Source organism: Lolium rigidum, chromosome 1 (assembly GCF_022539505.1).
Source record: "Lolium rigidum isolate FL_2022 chromosome 1, APGP_CSIRO_Lrig_0.1, whole genome shotgun sequence".
Classification (NCBI taxonomy): Eukaryota; Viridiplantae; Streptophyta; class Magnoliopsida; order Poales; family Poaceae; genus Lolium; species Lolium rigidum.
In genome coordinates this window covers 40,925,274-40,948,734 of record NC_061508.1, presented here as the reverse complement: position 1 = coordinate 40,948,734, position 23,461 = coordinate 40,925,274, and the positions used below count along the sequence as shown (strand labels likewise).

At 47.2% G+C, this 23,461-nt stretch overlaps 1 protein-coding gene across 1 annotated transcript; it reads left to right on the top strand.

The window, feature by feature from the left end:
* The first annotated feature begins 4,573 nt into the window (after nucleotides 1-4,573).
* On the top strand, nucleotides 4,574-5,665 carry LOC124671644. Its single transcript, XM_047207996.1, has 3 exons — nucleotides 4,574-4,924; nucleotides 5,012-5,161; nucleotides 5,290-5,665. The coding sequence occupies exons 1-3, from the start codon at nucleotides 4,598-4,600 to the stop codon at nucleotides 5,584-5,586; spliced, it is 774 nt and encodes a 257-aa protein (XP_047063952.1). The 5' UTR covers nucleotides 4,574-4,597; the 3' UTR covers nucleotides 5,587-5,665.
* The last annotated feature ends 17,796 nt before the right edge of the window (nucleotides 5,666-23,461 follow it).

Here is a 23,461-nt window from a genome sequence, read left to right as displayed (position 1 = left end):
ACAGCAGCAAGTTTCCCTTAAGTGGATCACCCAAGGTTTATCGATCTCGGGGAGGAAGAGGTCAAAGATATCCCTCTCAAGCAACCCCGCAACCACAAAGCAAGAAGTCTCTTGTGTCCCCAACACACCTAATACACTTGTCGGATGTATAGGTGCACTAGTTCGGCGAAGAGATAGTGAAATACAAGTAGTATGGATGTATATGAGTGGTAATAGCAATCTGAATAAAATATGGCAGCGAGTAAACATGCAACGTAACGAGTAAATAAACGGAGATTCGATGTTTGGAAACAAGGCCTAGGGATCATACTTTCACTAGTGGACACTCTCAACATTGATCGCATAATAAATAACTCTTTCTCTTATGTGCTACATACACTCTTTTGTTGGATGATGAACACATTGCGTAGGATTACACGAACCCTCAATGTCGGAGTTAACAAGCTCCACAATTCAATGTTCATATTTAAATAACCTTAGAGCATAATAGATCATTGCAAAATAAACCAAAAACTAACATAGTGCACACACTGTCCACATTACACTATGAAGGAGGAATAGATCACATCAATACTATCATAATGATAATTAACTCCACAATCTACAAGAGATCATGATCATAGCCTACGACAAGAACCACACGGTGCACACACTAGTCACCTTTACACCAAGCAGGAGGAATAGACTACTTTAATAACATCACATGAGTAGCACATAAACTAGTAGCGATACAAAGCTCATCATATGGATCTCAATCATGCAAAGCAATTCACGAGATCATTGTATTGGAGTAAGAGAGAGAGATTAACCACATAGCTACGGTAGAGCCCTCAGCCCCAGGGGTGGATTACTCCCTCCTCATCATGGAGACAGCGATGGCGGTGAAGATGGCGGTGGAGACGGCGGTGGAGATGACTCCGGGGGCAATTCCCCGCCCCGGCAGGGTGCCGGAACAGAGAGTTCTGTCCCCCGAATTGGACTTTCGCGATGGCGGCGGCTCTGGATGGTTTTCTCTGTTTCCGTCTTTTCTGTCGATGTTTTTAGGTCAGGGACGATTATATAGGCCGAGAATCGGAGTCGGAGGGGCCACGAGGTGGCGCCACCATACGGGGGCGCGCCCCCCTTGGGCCGCGCCGCCCTGTGGTGTGGGGCCCCCCTGGCACCCCTCTGACTTTTCTCCGGTGCTCCGGAAGCTTCCGGGAATTATAAGGCCTTCGGTCTTGATTTCGTCCGATTCCGAAAATATTTCTTTACTAGGATTTCCGAAACCAAAAACAGACAGAAAACAAGAATCGGCCTTTCGGCATCTCGTCAATAGGTTAGTTCCGAAAAACGCATAAAAATGATATAAAGTGTGAACAAAACATGTTGGTATTGTCATAAAACAAGCATGGAACATCAGAAATTATAGATACGTTGGAGACGTATCAGTCCCCCTCGTAGAGGAAGGTGAGCTGGTAGCCGGGCTCGAGCGCGAGGTCACGGGCGAACTTTCCCACCCCGTGTGCAGGTACATCTTGCCCTGCCCGTCGAACAGGACCTCCACGGGCCAGCGACGAGGCTGCGGCCTAGCCTCCCGTAGGCCGCAACTCGCGCCGGCTCGACGCCATCGACGAACTCGGCGAACTTGTCCGGTAGCCGCTTGATGCCGAGTGGGTCGTCGTCGATGCGGAGGAGGAACTCGAAGCAACGTTCCTCATGCGAAGAAGAGGAGGATGCGGTGACGGTGAGCGTGGAGCCGTTGCTTGCTCCACCGCGGCGGCCCCTTCCCGGCCCGGGGCGCCCGTGGCCGCGGCCTCGACCGCCTCGCCGGCCACCGGGACCGGCCATCCTACATGTTTACATGTTTGAACCATATTATGACCCATTCCACTAACAAATATGAGTTACTCCATCACAAATACTAGGCATATGTAACACATTTGAATGCATTTCCTAGGTAAATATTACACATTTCAACACATACATACATAGGGTTCATACACATACATGTGAAATTTCATATCTAGGTTTCAACAAATCTATGGTTCAAACACATGCATACATGAGGCTACCATCTCCAACACAAACACTACAATATAGAGTGCACAAAAAAAAAATTCATGTCTATGGTTCATGTCCAAATCTAGCAAGATCTATGAAATTAGTGGATGAATGGAGAAGATTCGAAGGGGATTACCTTGAGAAATGGATGGGGAATGATCTCCACGGACAGATCTGGTGATTTGGTGGTGGATTTGGTGGGGGGGAGAGTGGGGGAGAGAGAGAGCCGGGCGCCTGTGGAGAGAGAGGAAGAACAGAGGGAGGAGAAAGAAGAAGGGTCGGGCTGGGGGCGCGCGCGCGGCCGAAACTTAAGTGGATGTGTGTCGCCGTTGCCACGGGTGCCACACTTTCAATGTGTGGCGCCGGCAGGAGCGGCGCCACACGGTCTGCCACGTCGGATCGGCTAGCCAGCTCAGCGTCGACGAGCCACGTCGGATGGATTTACGGCGCCGGCAACAGGGGCGCCACATGGTCATGTGTGGCGCCCATGAGAGGGGCGCCACACAAAAAGGTTAGATGAGTAAAATAGTTTCGCCGGAGGGTCAGTCTGTGCTTTTCTTTCACTTTTGGGTTATTTTTGTGCAAATCGCCCTTTTATGCGGCGCCGCCCGCCTAGCAAAGTCCAACAGTCTTTTATAGAGCCACCTGTTCTGGATCGGTTCGATTCCGGGTCACCTTCCAGGCTCCAGTATCTCGACCGAAACAGAAATCCCCAACCGTAGCCACTGCCGTCGGCCGCCCGAGAGCACCCGGAGACATGGCGGCGACAACAGGCGGCGCAGCCGCCGACGCCGCTTCGACCGTCGACGGTGAGGCACCGAGCCGCATGGTCCGTGCGCTCAATCGCGTCCGCGATGTACTGGAACCCGTGGGCGAGACGCTTGCCGTCGTCAGCAGCGTACTCGGCATTGTTGTTGGCGCGATGGAGATTGTTCAGGACGTGCGCTACATCGTTGATTCTGCAAGAGGCACTCTGGCCCACGGAGGCGGTGGCGGTGCTGTTGACCTCGCGGGCGATGCTCTGAGCCGCATCAGCAAGGGTTTGGCCCCTGTCAGCGGTGATAGACCCGGTGCTTCAGTTAGGTAAGCCCCCCGTCGAATCGTTTATACCACTGTTCTAAGTAACTATCTAAGTAGCTAAGCGCCTAAGCCTATTCTTAAGGAAGGGATGCAATCATGGATTGATACCCTATGAGCATGTAATAAGTGACTTTCCATTGTAAATTACCCCCATCCACCATTTAATAGAAAAATGACACAGTAGAGAGCCTTTCCCTACTGTATTTGTGTCCAAAAAAAAAAGATGTAGGGCAATGTTCTGCTATATGTGACAGTGGTCATTCAACTGTTCGACACAGAACAGAAAACAAGTAGGTTCGTTTTGAAATCGAACTTTATTAGAAGGTCCAAATGCATATACTATTACAAGCTTGAATTACCAGGAAACGCATCAAGAAATCTGCAGCTTGGCACTGGGTACATCCAATACTAATCTCAAACAGTTGCCAACCATCTGAGGTTAATTATTGGACATGTTTATGTAGACGAGCTACATTATCATATATATAGCTAGATAAAGAGATAAACACAGCTAGGAAATCATCTATTGTTATTCTATTCTATATGCAAAGCTAATTCTTATTAATATTTTTTTGGAGGGATAATCCTTAATAGTTTTCAGTGTTACTGATATCTCCCTATGAATATATCGTGTATTACTTCTTTGCAAGTTGCAACCAGTCCATTGTAGGGCTGACGTTCCATTAGCACAACTATATAAAAATGCCTAGCGGCACTCCTAGGACACGTCATTTTTTGTTGTTTGTAACTGTGGAATATGATATTATCTATTGCAGGGCCGAATTGGAGAACAAACTGATCCACACTGGAGAGAGATCATATCATCACCAACGGAAGCTAATCTGCCAAACGCAGAGAGATATTACATTTGAAAACCTTCCAGAGGTTTGTGACGACTTCCTTTTCTGGTTTGTGTTGAGTATAACATTCAAATTCACAAACTTGGAGGCATGATATACGCACTATATTTTCAGAGTTGTCACTGCAAGATCTCATAAGGACCAGTGCTCTGTCAAGTAAATGGAGAAGTATGTGGACAATTTGTCCCAAACTAAGATTTGATGGTGGTACACTGTGTGGCAGTGAAACATCCAGGACACAACAATGTACTAAGAAGTTCATTGACAGTATTAACACAGTCTTGCAGCAGCACGAAGGAAAATTGGTTGACACGCTAGAGGTCAAAATTGAATTTTGCAGCATGCTAGTGAATCATCTCAATAACTGGGTTAGATTTGCTACAGCACATTTAACAAAGAATCTCTGTTTTGATTTAGCAATGGAGGAATTTGGTGGTCGTAATGATCATTACGTATTTCCCTTCGAACTTTTAATCATTGAAGCCATATCACGTTTAGAGCATATTCAACTTGGCTTTGTATCTTTAGCACTTCCTTCACAATTTAGTGGTTGGCCAAACCTGAAAAAACTCGATTTGCACTTGCTGCTTATTTCTAGAAATGACCTTCAAGATATGCTGTCAAGTTGTCCCAGTCTTGAGTGGTTGAGTATAGTTAGATGTCATCTTAACGATGAACTAAAGATTGACCGTCCATTCACCTGCCTGATATACTTGCAAGTTGCGCACTGCCAAATAACAAAGATACAGATACATGCTGTGAATCTTAAGACTTTTATATACAGGGGTATGCAGCTTCCACTTGACCTTAGTCATGCAAAAGAACTAGAAACTGTTAACGTTTCTTTTTTCGGTATAAATTTTGAGTATGCTCTCACCGTGCTTCCGAACGCACTTCCCAGTGTACGAAATTTGCATATGCAAGCTCGTCTTCTACTAAAGGTTTGTTATTTGAATGCATACTTTATAAGTACAGACTCATTTGTTTAAGTTAACTTCCTATTTCCTCTTTAATGATTTATATTGCAGTCACCCTGGTTGCTGGAAAGCTCCTGCAAGTTTTTTGGGCTGAAGCATTTGAAGTTGCTGATGTTTCACCTTGATGATGATATGCACAATATTCTCTCATTGGCTTCCTTTTTGAAGGCTGCCCCTCTCATTGAAATATTGGAGATTGATGTAAGTGCTCGCCCATGCCTGTTGTACTTCAAAGAAGTTAGATGAGTGTTGCTGCAATTTACTCTGTTATTATACTAAGAATGTTTTGCGTATGCTTATCGCCCTTTTATTCCTTCCTACTCTTGCAGTTCAATATCTTTGGCCTAATAAATGACTTGGAGACTGACTCTCTTAGGAGCCTTCCGAATTGTCCATATAACTATCTAAGGAACGTGTGCATTACTGGATTTCAAGGTGACATAGGCCAACTGGAACTTGTTGTACATATTGTGCAAAATGCGCCCGCATTGGAGGTTTTGATTATAGACAGAACAACAAAAAGAGGTGCCCATGTGAATCAACACTCTGGAGAGTGGCCTGGTATTGTTGTTAGAAGACACCTTGATGGCAAACTGTTACCTACAACAAAACTTGAAATTATCTGATATCCCTTTTGTAGAGGGACAAATGTAGGATTTGAGTGCAGTGAGGCAGCTCGTGTCTATACGCTGTATAACTAATTGTGCGGTCCATGTTGCTTTTTCCTCCTAGAAAATGTTCAGTTCATGTTCTGAACATATAAGATATCTATTTGGGCAGTAAGTCGCTTCTACTCATACTCATTGTTAATGGGAGCTTAGCAAGATTTAATCCAAAATGCCACATGAGCTGCGGATTGGTATCAGATATATTGCAGAGTCCAAAATATAAGATTTGAGGTTGGATTGGTTTGCCTTACATCAGTCTGTCACATGCGTCATAAACGCAGCATGAACACCTTCTGTCTGAAGAACATATCATCACCATGAGGAAGCACAGCTGAGCTAGTTACATGATTGGAACTTGGAAATGCGTATCTGCTTCGGCATAAACGCCTTCTGTCTGAAGAACATATCATCACCATGAGCAAGCGCAGCTGAGTTAGTTACATGATTGGAACTTGGAAGTGCGTATCTGCTTCGGCAAAGGGTGCAGCCTACCTCCCACAGAGGAGTTTTCCATGCACTGGGCAACATGCTGAGTAATGCCAGATTGGCTTCATTGGCATTTGGCTGAACATTGACCGAACACTTGATGGAGCGGAAAAGAGCAGGACCCAATCAAACATCCGATTCATTGAATCGTACCACTATGGAGCCGTCCGATCAAGTTTCATTTTGTGCAATCTCATTGATGATCTCAATGGCGTCCTCCTCACAGTTTTATGCAAAACTGAATGTTGATGGGTATGCGGACGTCATAACACGAATGTGAGACTAGTTACATGTCAGCCTCTGAGGAGGGACTTTGCCTTGCGTTTCAGACTTTCAGGGCTACCAAGTATCCTTGAGCCTTGAGGTTTTCTGCGCCGAGACGATCCACATGATTAAAGCCGCATCTGAACATCGGTGGCTATATCTTACCAAGGTAAAGAAGCTGGATCTCTTAATCCAGTATGGGATATTCTATGGAAGCTGAAAGTCCCAAGTAAAATAAAATGAATTGCTTGGAAGGAGCCACATGGTACTGTCCCTGGACTTGCAATCCTTGCCGATAGACATGTTCCTGTCTCGCCTCAATGTCCAGTGTGTGCTCAAGGCCATCATCTTCATTGTAAGAGTTTAGGAACCACGCATTGTGGTGTCTTGTATTGATCTATATATAGGGGGAATACAAGACAGAGTCCTTGTCACATACGACACGGACACATACAGGATTACACATATACAACCGTATCTCTATACAAATACATATACGGTTTATATTCTAACACCCTCCCTCAGTCGAAAATGGGCGTCCTACGAATGTTGAGACTGTCCCGAAAATCCAAAAAGAGAGGAGATGGTAATCCTTTAGTGAAGATGTCCGCAAACTGTGAAGAACTCGGCACATGAAGCACCCTAACATCGCCTGTGGTGACTCGATCCCGCACGAAATGAAGATCAATCTCCACATGCTTGGTGCGCTGATGGTGTACTGGATTCTGTGTCATGTAGACTGAGCTGACATTATCACAGAACACAATCGTAGCACCCGAGACTGGCCGATGAAGCTCCTGAAGAAGCTGGCGAAGCCAACAAGTCTCTGCCACCACATTTGCAACCGCCCGGTATTCAGCCTCAGCACTAGAACGGGACACTGTGTGTTGTCGCTTGGCAGACCATGACACTAGATTGGAGCCAAGGAAAACGCAGTAGCCAGAGGTAGACCGTCGAGTGTCGGGACATCCTGCCCAATCAGCATCCGAATAGGCCGTCAGTTTACTGGAACTCCGGCGAAACAAGGTCAGTCCATAGTCTCGTGGTGCCGCGGATGTAGCGAAGAACACGCTTGACAAGGAGCAAGTGATTTGCTCGAGGATCATGCATATGTAAACAGATTTGCTGCACCGCATAGGAGATGTCTGGCCGGGTAAACGTCAAGTATTGGAGACCTCCTGCAAGACTCCGATACTCTGTAGGATCTGCCACTGGTTCACTGGATTTGGCCGATAACTTGGAGGCGGTATCAACGGGTGTGGTGATGGATTTGCAATGCGACATGCCGGCACGCTCAAGAAGCTCTAACGCATACTTCTCTTGGGAGAGAAACAGACAATCCTTGCTGCGCTTGACGGAGACGCCGAGAAAGTAATGAAGATCTCCCATATCCGTCATACGAAACTCGACCGAAGCGAGACAATTAAGCTAGCCAGCAGAGCTGAGGAGGAGGCCGTCAAAACTATGTCGTCCACATAGAGCAAAAGATATGTCGTGTCCGGTCCACGCCGATAGATGAACAGGCTACTGTCGGACTTGGAGCCAATGAACCCAAGAGATGTGATGTAGGTGGCAAACCGCTGAAACCACGCCCGAGGTGCTTGCTTTAAGCCGTATAAGGACTTGTTGAGACGACACACCTTGTCAGGGAAGTTGGGATCAACAAACCTCGACGGCCGACGAGCATAGATCGTTTCCACTAGAGTGCCATTGAGAAAAGCATTCTTGACGTCGAGCTGATGTATGGGCCAGTTGCTAGACAGAGCAATAGACAACACTGTACGGATGGTGGCTGGTTTCACAACCGGGCTGAAAGTTTCATCGAAGTCAATCCCTTCACGTTGGGTGAATCCTCGCGAGAACCCAACGAGCTTTGTATCGATCCAAAGAACCATCAGACTTGAGCTTGTGACGATAGATCCACTTGCCTGTGACAATGTTTGCATTGCGAGGAGGATCAACAAGCTCCCAAGTATTGTTTGAGAGCAGAGCACCGTACTCATCAGTCATAGCTGAGCACCAGTTTGGGTCCTTGAGCGCAGCACGATATGTCTTCGGAATGGGAGATAAACCTTCGACGTGAAGATCAAAAATCTTCTTGGGCTGCACAACCCCTGACTTGGCGCGAGTGACCATGGTATGAGAGGGCGGTGGCGGTGGTGCACGCGGTCGTCGAACCGGTGCAGGTGCAGCAAGTCCGGGCGGCGAGGCTGCAGTGGAGGGCGCTGCCGCGCGCAGAAGCCGGGCGCGGCGGGCGACCGAGCAGCCGTGGGCGAGGCCAGGGCCGGTGATGGCGTAGCAGGCTCGTCTGCCGCGGCAGAGAAGCCAGGCGCGACAGGCTGTCGGGCAGCAGACGACCGATCCGCCGCAGGGGGCGCCGCAGGAGGCACAGCTGGAGTGACCGTGGCGGGCACGGTATACGGTGTCGGCACCATCGTTTGCTCAGGGACCTGCAAAAACTCATAGGTATGCAAGGAAGGAGTGGACGATGGAGAGGACACGAGTGGTAGCGAAGGGAAAGCTCGTCTCATCGAAAACAACGTGACGAGATATGATGATCTTCCGGGTAGACCTGTCGAGGCAGCGATAGCCTAGATGATGCGACGGATATCCGAGAAACACACAAGGCACGGAGCGAGGGGCAAGTTTATGCGGTGCAACAGCCGAGGTGTTGGGGTAACACAGACATCCGAAAACCCTAAGACCAGCATAGGAGGGATCCTTACCAAGAAGGGCGCGGAAGGGGACGCGCCCCGCAATGGCTTTGGAGGGAAGCCGATTATGAAGAAGCACGGCTGTATGAAGAGCTTCGACCCAGAAGCGAGGTGGCATGCTAGCTTGTATTAGGAGAGTGCGTGTGATGTCGTTAAGAGTGTGAATAATCCTTTCTGCTTTACCGTTTTGTTGAGATGTATATGGACATGAAAAGCGAAGTGCTATGCCATGTTTGTTGGCAAACGTGTGAAGGAGAGAATTATCGAACTCACGACCATTGTCGCATTGTATAGCTTGCGGGCGTGCTTGAAACTGGGTGTGAGCCAAGGCATGCAGGGACGCTAAGTGAGAGAAAACTTCAGACTTTGCTCGTAGAGGATAGACCCGAGCATACCGAGTGAAATCATCAAGACAAACAAGGTAGTACTTAAACCCAGAAATACTCTCAACAGGAGACGTCCACAAATCACAATGTATTATTTGAAAAGGGGCGACAGTTACACGATTGGTGGAGGAGAAAGGAAGACGAACATGACGACCTAACTGACAGGCATTGCACAAGCTAGTCTTATCTTTATTCTTTTCCCTAGGTATAACTGAAGAGCGAACTAAGGAGTCCATGACAGGCCGGCCTGGATGTCCGAGTCGACGGTGCCACGGTGCGGAATCGGCAACGAGGAAGGCGATGGGTGGACTGGTGGAAGAAGCTCGGACCGGGTAGAGAGCTCCGAAGCTATTGCATCCGAGAATCTCGGTCCCGGTACGCAGATCCTTCACAGAAAAACCAATGGGGTCAAATTCAACGGAGACATGATTATCAGTAGTGAATTGACGTACGGACAGAAGGTTTTTGACAATGTGAGGAGCTACTAAGACATTGCGAAGGTAAAGTGGGCGAGTGGATGATAAAAGGGGACGTGCGTGGCCGGTAGCAGTTATCGGAAGAGAGGAACCATTACCGACAATAACCGCACGAGAAGAAGGTGAAGGGGGAGACACGGATGTGAGCATACCGGGGTCGGACGCGAAGTGGGAGGATGCGCCGGTATCCATCACCCATTCACGAGGAGGAGCTTGCGGTCCCATAGTCCGGAACCGATTGAGCAAAGCCCGTTGGTCCCGGGAGGCCGTCGAGGGTGCCGGAGACGGAGGCACAGCGATGGGAGCGGTGTTGCCGTAGCCGTGGGGCAATGGTGGAGTGCCATAGCCGTAGGAGGGAACCGCACCATATGGGCTGTGCGCGTAGTAGGCATGAGAGGGCGGCGTGGGGCGGGGCACGTAGTGCTGCCGACCGAGCAAGCCGGCTCTGGCCGTAGGGCCACACCTGAAAGGCGCCGTTCCAGGGAAGCTGCATTGGCGTCCAAGATGGGGTGGCTGGGGCCGGGGCCGTGGCGGGCGCGACCTCTTTATCCTGCTTCTCCTTGTCCTGTTTCTTCTTCTTCTTCTTCTTGCCCTTGCCGTCACCCTTGCCAGGGTTGGGGTTTGGGTTGGGCGTGGCGGAGTAGAGAGCCGTGTCACCAGAGCGGGATCGACGGTTCTTCTTCTTCATGTCCTGAAGCTCAAGAAGAGATCGGCATTTGTCGAAGTTCATCCCGGGCATGAGGGAGATGAGATCAGCGGCCGAGTCGTATTGCTCGGGGAGGCCGTTGAGACACTGGATGACGAGCTTGGCGTCGTCGACCGGAGCGCCTAGATCGGTGAGGCCATCAGAAAGGCTCTTGACCTTAGTCAAGTAGTCCTTCATCGTCAGCTCGCCCATGTCAAGCCCGTCGAGCTCGGTGGAGAGATGAAGCTGGCGGTTGATCTTGTGGTCGGTGAAGAGGCCGTTGATGCTGGTCCAGAGCTCGACGGGCTATAGGATCATCGCCCGGTTTCATGACCGCGTCGAGGAGGCCAAGGGAGACGGACCCATAGAGCCACGAGACGACCGTGGCGTCGAGCGCAGTCCACTCCGGCGTCGGATCGGACGGAGCAGCCGCGTCGATGTGATCCAACGGGCGTACTTGCGAAGGGCGGCGCGGAAGAACGTGCGCCATTGGCGGTGAACGCCGGTGTCGAGGGCGAGCTCGACGGGAACATGCCCCTTGATGGAGGAGAGGCCGACGGCTTGGGCGTGCAAGGAGGAGATGGAGAAGAGGCCCGCGGTAGAGTTCGCGGGGTTGGCGATGGCAAGCTTGCCGGTCGCCTCGCGTTCTCGCTTCTCCTTGAGCTCCCTCGCGGCGCGCTCGCGCGTCGTCGCCCATGGCTGCCAAGAAGGGATCTAGGGTTTTGGAGGTGGGTGGCTCGCAGAGGTGGCGGCGGAAGAGGAGGGCGACGCGGTCCGGGTTAGGGTTTTGCGTCTGATACCATGTAAGAGTTTAGGAACCACGCATTGTGGTGTCTTGTATTGATCTATATATAGGGGGAATACAAGACAGAGTCCTTGTCACATACGACACGGACACATACAGGATTACACATATACAACCGTATCTCTATACAAATACATATACGGTTTATATTCTAACATTCATGTGTTGCAAAAGAGGTATGTCAATCTTTGGGTGTCCTTTCCATACTTGACTCATTGCTACTCTTTGAAAAATCGAGTTGGGTTGTCTTGGAAGAAATACTTCGTGATCATTTCCAAGTATCAACCAACGCAGCACTTAGTGATCTGAAGGCGTTAATCCTGGTGGGTGCATGGTATATTTGGTGGCAACGCAGCGGACTTGTAAAAGGAGAACAGCTTGCTCCTCCAGGTCGCACAGCCTTCTCAATCCAAGCTCTGACAGCAAACTATTGTGGTGCTCAAGCAAATGCTGTTCCTAAGGAAGTATGGTGGTGCAAGCCTAAGCCGAACACTTATAAACTGAATATAGATGCCTGCTTGTGCCGGAATGGATCGGGAGCTGCGGGAGCAATCGTTCGAAATGAGAAAGGTCAGGCAATTGCAGGTTCTAGCTGTACCCTAGATAACCTAATTGATGCAACTACGGCTGAAGCCTATGCCCTTCAAGAAAGGTCTACAACTGATCGAGCAGATTGGATGCTTGCCAGTCATTATAGAAACTGATTTTCTTGAATTTGTCCGGGCGGAACTATAGAAATTTGGAGCCCTTACGCAGCTATCCTAGCAGATTGCTTCGAGACTGCTAGCAGGATTGGTACTATATCCATTCAACATTGTTTGTGGCGCATAAATTAGCTATAGTTTGTTATGATTCAAATAATTTTGTTAGCGACTGTGATCACCCTAGTTTTTGGGTTCTTTTGTGGTACCCCCAACTGAATAACAGCTATTTATTTTCGTCCATCCAATGGTCCAAAAAAAAATCATACCACAGTCCAAAATTTGACAGGTATGTTACATACCGGTGGGAATTTTAGCACCCGTCAGGAGAAAAACGTGGACGGCCCAGCCCAATAAACGGTCCCAGCCTAATAGACTGGTTCAGGCCCAACGAGTCATTCCAGCCTTCCAGTCATGCGATGCTCCCTTCCCGTTCCGCTCGACGGAGTGCCCGCCGCCAAGTCCATCCCCTACTTAGGGTCGTCGACGGCAGCGACGAAAGTGGAGGTGGGTTATTCTCCGGTAGCTTCCCCACCGCGCTTCTGTAGATCCGCCGCATCATGTCCCCGTACGCATCCGGCATCGCCCTCCTGCTGCCAGAAAGGAACTCGTGGTCGCCGCAAAGGAGCTCATCACCGCCGGAAAGGAGCTCGCCGCCGGCTCCTCGTATCGTCCCCGAGCTCCTCCCTCCGTGCCTGAGAAATCTTCCGGTGGCTGCGGCGGAGGAGGAGATTCGCTCGTCCAGGTTCGTGTCCTTCATGCACTAATGCTTGTTGCATGCGCTCTGGCCGGACACCCTGTGGTGGTCGAAGCCTCAAAGGCTCAAACTCTGGTCGCGATATAGTTCTAGACATGTGTATACTGACTCGGAAATTGCAGGTGCCAGCCGGATTATTTGTCCGACTCCTAGCTAAATGGGTGTATTGTGAGAAAGAATGAGACATAAAGAGTTAGGAAATGCTATCATGGGTTACTGGACTGAAACAAACCTAATGCATTTTAGAAGTAGTGAGTGTATTTGACAGCAGCTAAAAACGTAATTGATACTTTCTGCCTGAAATAATGCCCGAAGACTGAGTTAGAGAGTTAGATAAGTATGATGTATGATTGAGTCTGATACTTGTAATTTTGACTTTTCCATGTAAGTGGACTCATTAATTGGGAAAATTTCTTCTTCCGCTAGCAAAATAAATGGAACACGTAGTATCATATGCCATACCCACATATGTTCTCTGCTTAGAAAATTTCATGGCTTGTGTATAACCTAGTGAAATACTGTTTAACAAATTATGATCAGTCTCTTGCATATAATATTCTCCATATATTGTTATCTCGGTAAATTCAACGAAACCTTAAAAGCTGGCGAGGTGTCCTAAAGAACTCAAAGTATTTTCTGCATCAGGCATTAACATGCATATTATTAGCAATGACTAATCTTAGTTTGAAAGAAAGTTCTCATTTTGACCATGAAGTGTTCTCGGTTTGGCCATAAGAGAAAATAACTACTGCTCTTACATGTTGGTTCGGTGTTAGATAAAAATTATTTTAATTAGTTTGTATGCTTCTAGATAAAATGAACTAGTTCTGTAAAGCAATCACGAACTCTTCGAGCCCTTCTACTTGTTACTTCAGAATGCATGCAGTCAACCCCCTTTCAACTATGACACAGTTATAATCAAACTTATTTAGATTTTAAAAGGCTTTTCTATTGGATAAAAGCAATGGTGTAAGTAGTTTATTGGGGATTGTATTGAGGCCAAAGGACAAGTAAAAAAAGAATGAGCATAGTAGCCCTGTAATAGTTAGTTGCTTATCTGTTCAATCCAGTTGTAGTTGCTCCAAAATCTACAATCATGGTGTTTTATCGCTGCCTTATAGCGTGCCGTGTCTGAACAAGTAAAAGAGAAAAGAGTTCTAATGCAGTCACTGACTCACTGTCACTGTTCTTGCGGTTGTTTAATTGTCATAACTTCGCTATCAAGAAACCATCAATTTCTGATGCATTTTCCTTCTCTGTGCTTATCAAGTAACTTTTCCTTGTTTTTGTTGTAATTGCAAGATGTTAACCGAATCTTGCCTAAGGCTCAGGGTCATGAAAGGTTCATATGCAATTGGACTTGGTATTTTCAGAGCCGTTGGTTCAATATCCACTTTTGTCTTTTACTGAGCACATGCCGTTCATATGTAGATAGTTGTTTTATTTAACCATTTATTTGCATCATGATACTGCCTTATTGTTCAAGCTGTTTCTCAGGCTTGCTTCGTTATTTGAAATACACATTTGCAGGAAAATAGTGTACTCTACAAAAGACTCATTGAAAGCATGTTTACTTGTATTTTAAATATGTTTAAGCACATGAGCTTTAAATTGAAATGCTAGTTTGCTTCCATTTCTTTTTATTAGCCCATTCTCTATTTTTACTATATTGAGTAAATGGGCCTGGCGAGTTCTGAAAGTGTTTGGATATAGTCCCCATTCCCCATCCACAGAGAACCAAAATCGCTTTTGTAATTGTATTCAAATAGTGTCTTTTGATAGTTGATTCACAAGAGCAAGTTCGGGACTCGAAGAAGATTGTACAACAAATACGTGATGCCAAGCTTCAAGATGAAGCATATCTAGCATTTCAGGATGCGGTGATAGAAGAACTGGACGCGAAAGTTAAAGAAAATAATAACGAAGATGTTGCACAAGACAACAAAAAGGAGCTCGAGGTTCTTAGACAGAAATGAATAGATTTTCAGTGGCTACCGTCAGTGTAGTCATCGCATTAGCTGTTGTATTGACTTACATGTATGTTAAATTTCCGATTCGTCAGTAAGATGTCAATAAGAAGTCGTTTGGAAGCCAGACTTTCATTTTATTTGTAGCATTTTGAAATGAATATCATTAACGGTGTAATTCCAGAAATGGACGCTTATTTGGTTGCCACAGGAATTGCAAATGACAACATAATTTAATATTAAATTTGTAAATGGTTTCCATAGAGAAACGCAAATGACAGGTCTCAGCTCGCAATCGTGTTTACCCACGGAGTCATTTTGCTGGATTTTCTAAATGAAATGACGGCCCAATTCTGTGGCAACCAAACAGCCCACCTATGAAATTCCAAAATAAATTTCAGGATTCCAGACCCAAATGATGGATACCAAACGACTTCTAAGTGATATCAAACATAAGACCCATGACCCGGCTTTATATATAAAGCCCTCATGGCAACATCCACCGATACAATGAACTCAAGTCTACCCAACACAAGATCGCCACACACACCACATAGTTCGCAAGGAGGCGTTACAACACCACACACCCAAGACGATACAAAGAACAAGACTAGCACGAGTAGCAGCTATGGCGCCGAAGCATCTTGTCCTCCCCTCCTTGTCCTCGCGTGGAGTCGCCTAACTCCGTCCCGCACCTCGTCCAGAAGTGTCATGTCCCTCCGTCTGACCAGTACCCTCCAGCTCTGCATATATATATAGACATTTTGTATAAGGCGTCAATAAGGCTAGAGATCATCTTCCCTTCCATGGCTAACTTGTTACGAATGTTCGATAGTGTCCAGCAAAGCACCGCAAAAGTAAACCAAGCTAACCTACGCAGAGGTACCGAGAGACCTTGGGCAAGGGTAATAAAATCCCAAACCCCTGTCCGGTTCTTGTTACATGGTAGGAGTTCCCTACCAGCCCACATGAAGCGAGCCAGGTGGCATCTGAAAAAGATGTGATCGCCATTCTCCAACTCGCCACAAAGTGCACGGCTACCATCAGATGGGCCATTCTTCCGGGCCACCTGTTCAGCCGATGGGAGTCTCCCCCGTATCAGTTGCCAAAGGAAGACCCTGATCTTCGGGGTACTCTGGTTTGCCAAACCTCCTTAAAGTAAGTGACCATCGCCCCCTGTGACAGTCTCACGTACATGGAGTGGGCGGAGTACACACCGGACGGCTCCAGCGCCCAGAAGACCTGGTCCTGGTCTGTATGCACAGGATGTAGATCGAAGATCCCGCACAAGTTCTGCCACTCCACCGTCTCCTCCATCCCGAAGTTCCTCCTAAATTGAATGCGCCATCCCTCGGCCGACCTCACTCCCTCCATCGTGGCAAAGTGATTGTCGCAACATGCAAAAAGGTTTGGGAATAGTTGGTGCAGAGCGCCCTCCCTGTCCACCAGTCTAACCAAAAATAAGTCCTCCTTCCGTTACGGACCTTGTGACGTGCCCCCAGCTTGAAATGCCATTTCATTTTCTGGATAGAGTTCTAGAACTGTGAGCCCTTAGTCTGAACCAAGGGGGAGAAGAGATCATGGTCGCCCAGATACTTCGCTTTGAGGTGGTCCACCCATAGGCCCTCTTCGTGCTGGTATAACTTCCAAATCCATCTGAGCATCAGAGCAATATTCATTGACTTGGTGTTGAGGATACCCAAACCCCCAACCTCCTTTGGCCTACACACTGTAGCCTAGTCCACCATGTGGTATTTCCGTTTATTTCCAACCCCTTCCCAAAAGAAACGGGATCTCGACGTATCCATCGCCCCATGCGTAGAGTCATACAGGAGGTATATACCCATGGCGAACATCGGAAGGCTTGATAAGCAAGAATTCATCAGTTCAAGTCTTCATGCCGACTCCAGGAACAACCCCTGCCATGGATCCACCCTGTGACCCACCTTCTCTGTGAGAAATAACCAGTCCGCCACAGAGAGTCGCTTGTCACTCACTGGCAGATCCAGGTAGTGTATCAGGTAAGCCGAGTTAAGATGATCAGCGATCCCGCGTTGTTCCTCCACCCTTAGCAAATTTCAGTTATAACTTGTGTTGCAACTAAAAACTAGCACGAACCACAAAGAAAATCTTAGCTGGGAACTAGCAAGACCCTAAAAAAAATATGGAACCGGTTCTTAGGGCATCTCCAGCGGCGCGACGCATTTCGGACGTCCGAAATGTCCGTTTGCGTCGCGCGGCGGACGCGAGACAGACCGTTTTTGTCCGCACGTCCGTTTGCACCTGGGGGTGGCTCCAGCGGCCCGACGCATTTTGGCGTTTGCATCAATTATGAAGTTTCGAAACAACAAAATAAGGAATTCAACGAAGTCAACTTATTACATTTAAATTTTTAAAAGTCTACATGAAAATAAGATAATATTTCTCTAGGCATGATCTTTATGGCCAACCAATGTCCACTGATGCTCAATCAGATCAGTCTGCAGCTGTTTAGAGACGTTCTCGTTAGTGACTTCTACATTGATACGTAGATACTCCTGCCAAGATGAAGCTCCAGGAAGTGGCGCCACCAGCTCACCTTGGAATTCCTAGTGGTTCTCATTGCGGCCATCAGGACGCTCGTTCTCAACGATCATGTTGTGCATGATCACGCAGCATGTCATCACCTCATGCATGGTCTTCAGCGACCATGTTCTTGCCGGGTGACGGACAATTACCCACCGAGCTTGGAGCACACCAAATCCGCGCTCCACATCTTTCCTGCAAGCCTCTTGCATCTTGGCAAACCTCCTCGTCTTCTCGGAGTTTGGATTACGGACAGTCTTCACCAATGTGGCCCAGTCAGGGTAGATGCCATTAGCAAGATAATATGGCTTGTCATATGCATTTCCATTGATCTCATAGCTCACCCGGGGAGCTTTGCCTTGCATGAGCCGGTTGAAAACCGGTGATCCCACTTTGTGCGATCAAACTCGACATGATGAAGGCATACGACAGAGTCGAATGGGACTTTCTTTTGCAAGCGCTTATTAGGATGGGATTCTCCAAAGCATGGGTTGATATGGTAGAAAGATGTGTTACAACTGTTCGCTTTTCAGTTAGACTGAATGGAGGCAGGTTTGACTAGTTTTATCCGACAAGGGGCTTGCGACAAGACGACCCTCTATCCCCATACCTATTTATCCTATGTGCAGAAGGATTTTCATCACTACTGAGACGGGAACAAGAAGCACTAAGACTACGTGGAGTTCAGTTTGGCACGAATGGGGGCCCTCATATTACACACCTTTTATTTGCTGATGATAGCTATGTATTTCTGGAGGCAACGGGTGACAATTTTCGAGCCCTACAATCAGTTTTACACCGCTATGAGGCTTGCTCTGGACAGAAGGTAAACCTTCACAAATCATCTATTTTCTTTGGAAAAGGGTGCTCGGAGCAAACAAAGGAAGAGCTAAAGCAAATTATGGGTATTCAATCAGAAGCACCCAATGAAAAATATCTTGGCCTCCCCACATCGGTTGGACGTTCAAAAAACGGGGCTTTCAAGCATATCCTCGAGCGTGCATGGATCAAGGTTCAAGGGTGGAAACAATGTCTGTCAAAAGCTGGGAAGGAGGCACTGATTAAATCTGTATTACAGGCGGTTCCAGCATACTCCATGAGCTGTTTCAAATTTACACAGGAACTTTGTAATAAGTTGAAGTCTGTTGCATCAAATTTCTGGTGGGGCATGAAGGAAGGGAAAAAAGAAGATTCACTGGGTGAACTGGGAACAAATGTGTACATCAAAATGTGCTGGATTCAGAGATATGGCAGCCTTCAATCAACCTTTATTAGCAAGACAAGGTTGGAGGATTTTGACAAACCCTGAAACTTTATGTTCGAGGGTTCTGAAAGCACGCTACCTCCATTCGGCCTCCTTTCTGGAGGCTACAAAGCCGTGCAAATGCTCCTATACTTGGAGAAGTATCCTCCATGGAAGAGAGTTGTTAAAACAAGGTTTGGTGAAAAGAATCGGTAATGGTGAAGGTATAAATTGCTGGACTGACCCCTGGATTCCAAGATGCACGTTGCGGCACCCTTTCGGCCAGTTAAGGCCAAACAACATAAAACGGGTGTCTGAATTGTTTAAAATAGGAAAGGTTGAGTGGAATCAAGAATTGATAAATAGGATTTTCTTCCCACTTGATGCCAGAGATATATTGCAAATAAAGATAGGTGAAGGTGTAGGGGAGGATTTCTGGGGCTGGAACCTTACGAAATCAGGTGTTTTTACTGTTCGATCAGCATACCATCATGCTAGAGCCGCTAACTCAACTAATGGAAAAGGTAATTCATCTGAGGAGTCGGCTAATCGTCACAAAGGCTGGTTACGACTATGGGATGTACGTACCCAACACAAATATAAAGTTCATGCCTGGAGAGTGATGCAAAAAGGGGTGGCTAGGTTCCGAGCTACAGAAAAGACACATTAAAGATGGAGTTAAGTGCATTTTTTTGTTCACGAGAGGAGTCTACCATCCATCGATTTTGGTCATGTCCGTATTCTCGTGACATTTGGCGTGAAGTTGAGATGGCATGTGGAATTAAAATGCCGCGACCCTCCGATGATCGACAAACGGACAAGACACTCAAATGGTGGATGCTTGATGCTCTGCAGGCTATGAAAGAGAATGCCGCTCAAGCTTTTCTCACAACGTTATATGAGATTTGGGAAGTTAGAAATGCTGCTGTACATGAAGATATACTGAACAGCCCAGCTTCAGTAGCTAGGAAGATTCATTATCTGATCCAGGAATGTGAAAACGTACATCAACCCATTGCTCAGACCTGCCCGCGGCCTACGGTAAGATGGTCAAAACCTCCAAGGGGATGGATCAAAGCAAATTCTGATGGGGCGCTAAATCTGGAGAAAAGGATAGGAGGATGCGGAGCTATCCTTCGGAACCACGATGGCAATGTCGTCGTAGCACGCTTATCTAAGGTGGACAATGTCATGGATGTGGAGACAGTGGAGCTACTGGCCTGCCATCAGGCTCTTGTTCTGGCAGAGGAGCTGAGGATACCAAAAATCATGCTGGAAATGGATAACGTCAATGCTGTGAGTAAAATAAAAGGTGTGGAGCTGGACCGATCGGCAACTGGATCACTGGTTCAGGAATTAAAGAACAGACTTGCCCGCTTCCAGGAGGTGCTGCTGACCTTTTAGCTAAACATGGGTGTAGTAGTAAGATTGAGCAAACCTGGTGTGATGTTGTACCAGAATTTCTTCATCCTGTGCTTTGTAAAGACTTATGCAGTAATGAATAAATAAAATGCCAGGTTTCTTTTCGCAAAAAAAAAACCGGTGATCGATGCAACACATTGATGTTATTGTTGGAATCGGCCATGCCAAAGAACGAATGCCAAATTGTGGTGACCCTGCATACCACTGCATGTTGTAGTATGCCAGTCGTTGATATAACATTCACGAAGTACCATTCCGCAAATATTACATCCCTCAGAGTAGTACAACAGAACATAGCAGGTCCATAACTCATTCATTTATTATTACAAATATCACACACATGTCGTTCCGGAGCTCCTCTTGGGTCCTAAGAGGAATACTCCTGGGTTCGAGGCGAACCCATCTTAGCTTACAATACCAGTGTCTCATTAAGTTATACATTTATTTCTTCGAGCAGCTAAATACTAAGAGTTCGGGCTGCTCGGCTACTACTACTACTCGAGATGCTCAGGCTTGATCTCCTCCGGAAGCCTCCCCGGTTCCGTAGACGATGAGGTAGTCTACGCCTTCAACACCTCCTGAGAGGTCTGGTTCCTCATAGCCGATGATCTCGGCTCCTTCATTGTTGTCGTAGTCCTCCTCCAGACGATTCAGACAATCTAAGCATGGGATTTAAGAGTGGTATGAGTACGAGCGTACTCAACAAGTTCATTATAGATAAGAGGTGTTTAATGCACTATCTACGATATTAGACCAGAAAGTCTAATACCAATGCAGGTTTTGGTAATCATTTCTTCAAGAGATTGCTTTTATTCCAAAGAGCTATGTCCGTCAGCCTTCACCGGTTTACTAGAACTTCATGGAGCTCCTTTCCGGCCGCGTTCGCAGTTCCTTATCCCGGAACAGGGAGTGACAGGTCACGGTTCTTTACACTCTGCGAGAGGTGTGTTGCTTTACCCATAAGAGATCTTAACCTTGGTGCCAACCGGGCAGCTTTCCCGTCCACACTTCCTTCGGTGTGAGGCCCGGTATAAGGTCTAGCCAATCATGTTCCTCCGCTACCTCGCACACCCACCCTTTGTTGCATACCCCGACCCTGGGTCCTCGTCGGTCCTCTTATACCATTTAAGGATGGACCCCGACCACGACAACAGTTTGGGACTCGTTAACCAAACTCCTTCGCCGGTAGCTGCAACCCATCATAGACCACTTACCGTGGGGAATTAGAATGGGATCCCCACCCCACCGCTTGCCCAACCTGGGTCAAGTGTTTACGGTAAGCGCATCCGTTGATGTACGAGAGGTGGAAACACTTTTGACTACTCCGTCCCACTCCAGATCTTATGGTTAACACGGGTATTACGACACAAGAATCACTAGCGACATTTGTTGTTTAATCCTAGATGGATATTAACCTTTGCAATGGAACCTCCACCATATCAACACAATCCATGGTTCCATTGCCCACCACATAGTCATATTCATAGTTATGAAAGTAGTGGTTTTGGTTTTTATGCAATAGTGATAACCATAATACTTTGCAAGTAATTTGATAGAAATACTCAAATGACATGAGCAAGTGATGAACTTGCTCGAACACCGCAAAGTTCTGCAGTTGGATGGTGTGGACTGACCCTTGTCCTCCGGTTCTGAAAAATAGCATCATTGTCCGATAAGGGCAATGGTTAAAGAAGCAATTATGCATGATTCCATTTTTAGGGTTTGTTCCCCCCTTCCGATGTCGTTATTATTTCATGTAAGAGGTTGATACTAGGAATAATTTGGGAATACTTGATTTGAAGTTATATACAACCTTGAAATGTTGTCAAGGTGTTTTTAAAGTCCAAATGCATTAATGGACTTATTTTCATTTTAGAAAATATTATATGTGATTTAAATTCTTATTTGAATCAACAAAATAGGACTTATTCTTAATTGTCTTCAAAAATTCTGTTTGGTATTTTATTTAAATAGAGAATTTTATGCTGATCATTTTCATATTTTTAATTATTTTTTAGAGCTTTTATCAATTTTCTATTGAATTTCAAAGTTTCAGGTTTTTATCAAATTGTGAAAAGTCTTATTTGCCCCTGGGCCCACCTGTCAGTGGAGCCCAGTGGGTTGGGCTAAACCAGCTCGGGTCCAACCGACCCGAGCGGTCGCTCACTCGCCCACCTCCTCGCGCCGCTCGACCTAACCCTAATCCCCTCTCCTCTCTCTGGCGATCTGCGTCGCCCTCACCGTCGCCGGCCGATTCCGGCGATCCCCGGCCGCCATGGCCCTCGCCATGGGGCGCATCTGCACCGCCACGCGACGGCGCACCAGATCCACGGCATCGATCTGGTTCTAGCCGCCCCTTCGCCGATCCCCCTCGTTTGTCCGCACGGTGGTGCGGTGCTCACCGGCGCCTCAGGCGTGATGGTGCCGTCGGGCCTTCCCACCGTGGTGTGGAGTGCTGCGGCGCTAGTCGGGCCTGGCATGGCCTGGCCAGGTGCCGCCGTGCCTTCGGCGCGCGCCGCCGTGGCCGCCACGGCTACGCATGCCGTCTGCTCGCTCCAGGTACATGCGCCGCCTCTCTCTTACCCTCTGTGCTTGTTCTTCCTTCTCTTCTATGTGCTCTGCCATGGCTTTCCTCCTTGTGGAGGTCTGCCATGCTGTTGCTGCTGCTCTGTTGCGCTTAGCTCGCTGCTGCTACGTATGCTGCTTGCTGTGTTGCTATTGCCATGCTTGCTCTAGTCTATGTGCTTGTGCAAATCCTGCTGTGATGTGTGCTTCCTTTGATTCTTGTCCCTGCTCACCCTTGAGGTTATACATGCTATCATCTGGCTAGATGCTCATCTGAGCATCACCGACCACTGCTATTGCTTGCTTACTTGTCGTTGTAATAAGCTCTAGCTCCTCCGGTTCATTACTCGTGGTTAATTCTTGTCTGTTTAGCAAGAGACGAGTGTTATTTGTGTGATGATTATTGAGTTACGGCTCACGGTAGGTTTGGCTTTGCTTAATTGTTGTCCATATACATCAATTCCTTGATGATATGCTTCGGATACAATCATAAAAATGGTTTATGTGCTAGTCTGTGATCTAATTGTTGCTTATCTGTGGCTGTTTAATTCATAGAATTCATGTGTGATACTGGTGATTGATTCTAGCATGCCCTGGCATGCTCTAGCAGGCTCTGGTGATCAAATGATCATCACTTGCTTGTTGCATGTGCCTTACTGGTGCTTCTCCTAGTGTCTGTGTGACACTTATACTTGTGCTGGTGTGTGTTAATGCTTGCTCAAGCATCATCTGATGCTTGCAGTGAGCCATTGGTTCACTGGCAAGATGTTGGTGCTTTAGTTACTTAACTATTTCAT

Coding starts and splice junctions, on each gene's coding strand:
- LOC124671644 (XM_047207996.1), top strand. CDS start 4,598: ATGCTGTCAAGTTGTCCCAGTCTTGAGTGGTTGAGTATAGTTAGATGT. Junction 4,925..5,011: donor AAGCTCGTCTTCTACTAAAG/GTTTGTTATTTG, acceptor TTTATATTGCAG/TCACCCTGGTTGCTGGAAAG. Junction 5,162..5,289: donor TTGAAATATTGGAGATTGAT/GTAAGTGCTCGC, acceptor CTACTCTTGCAG/TTCAATATCTTTGGCCTAAT.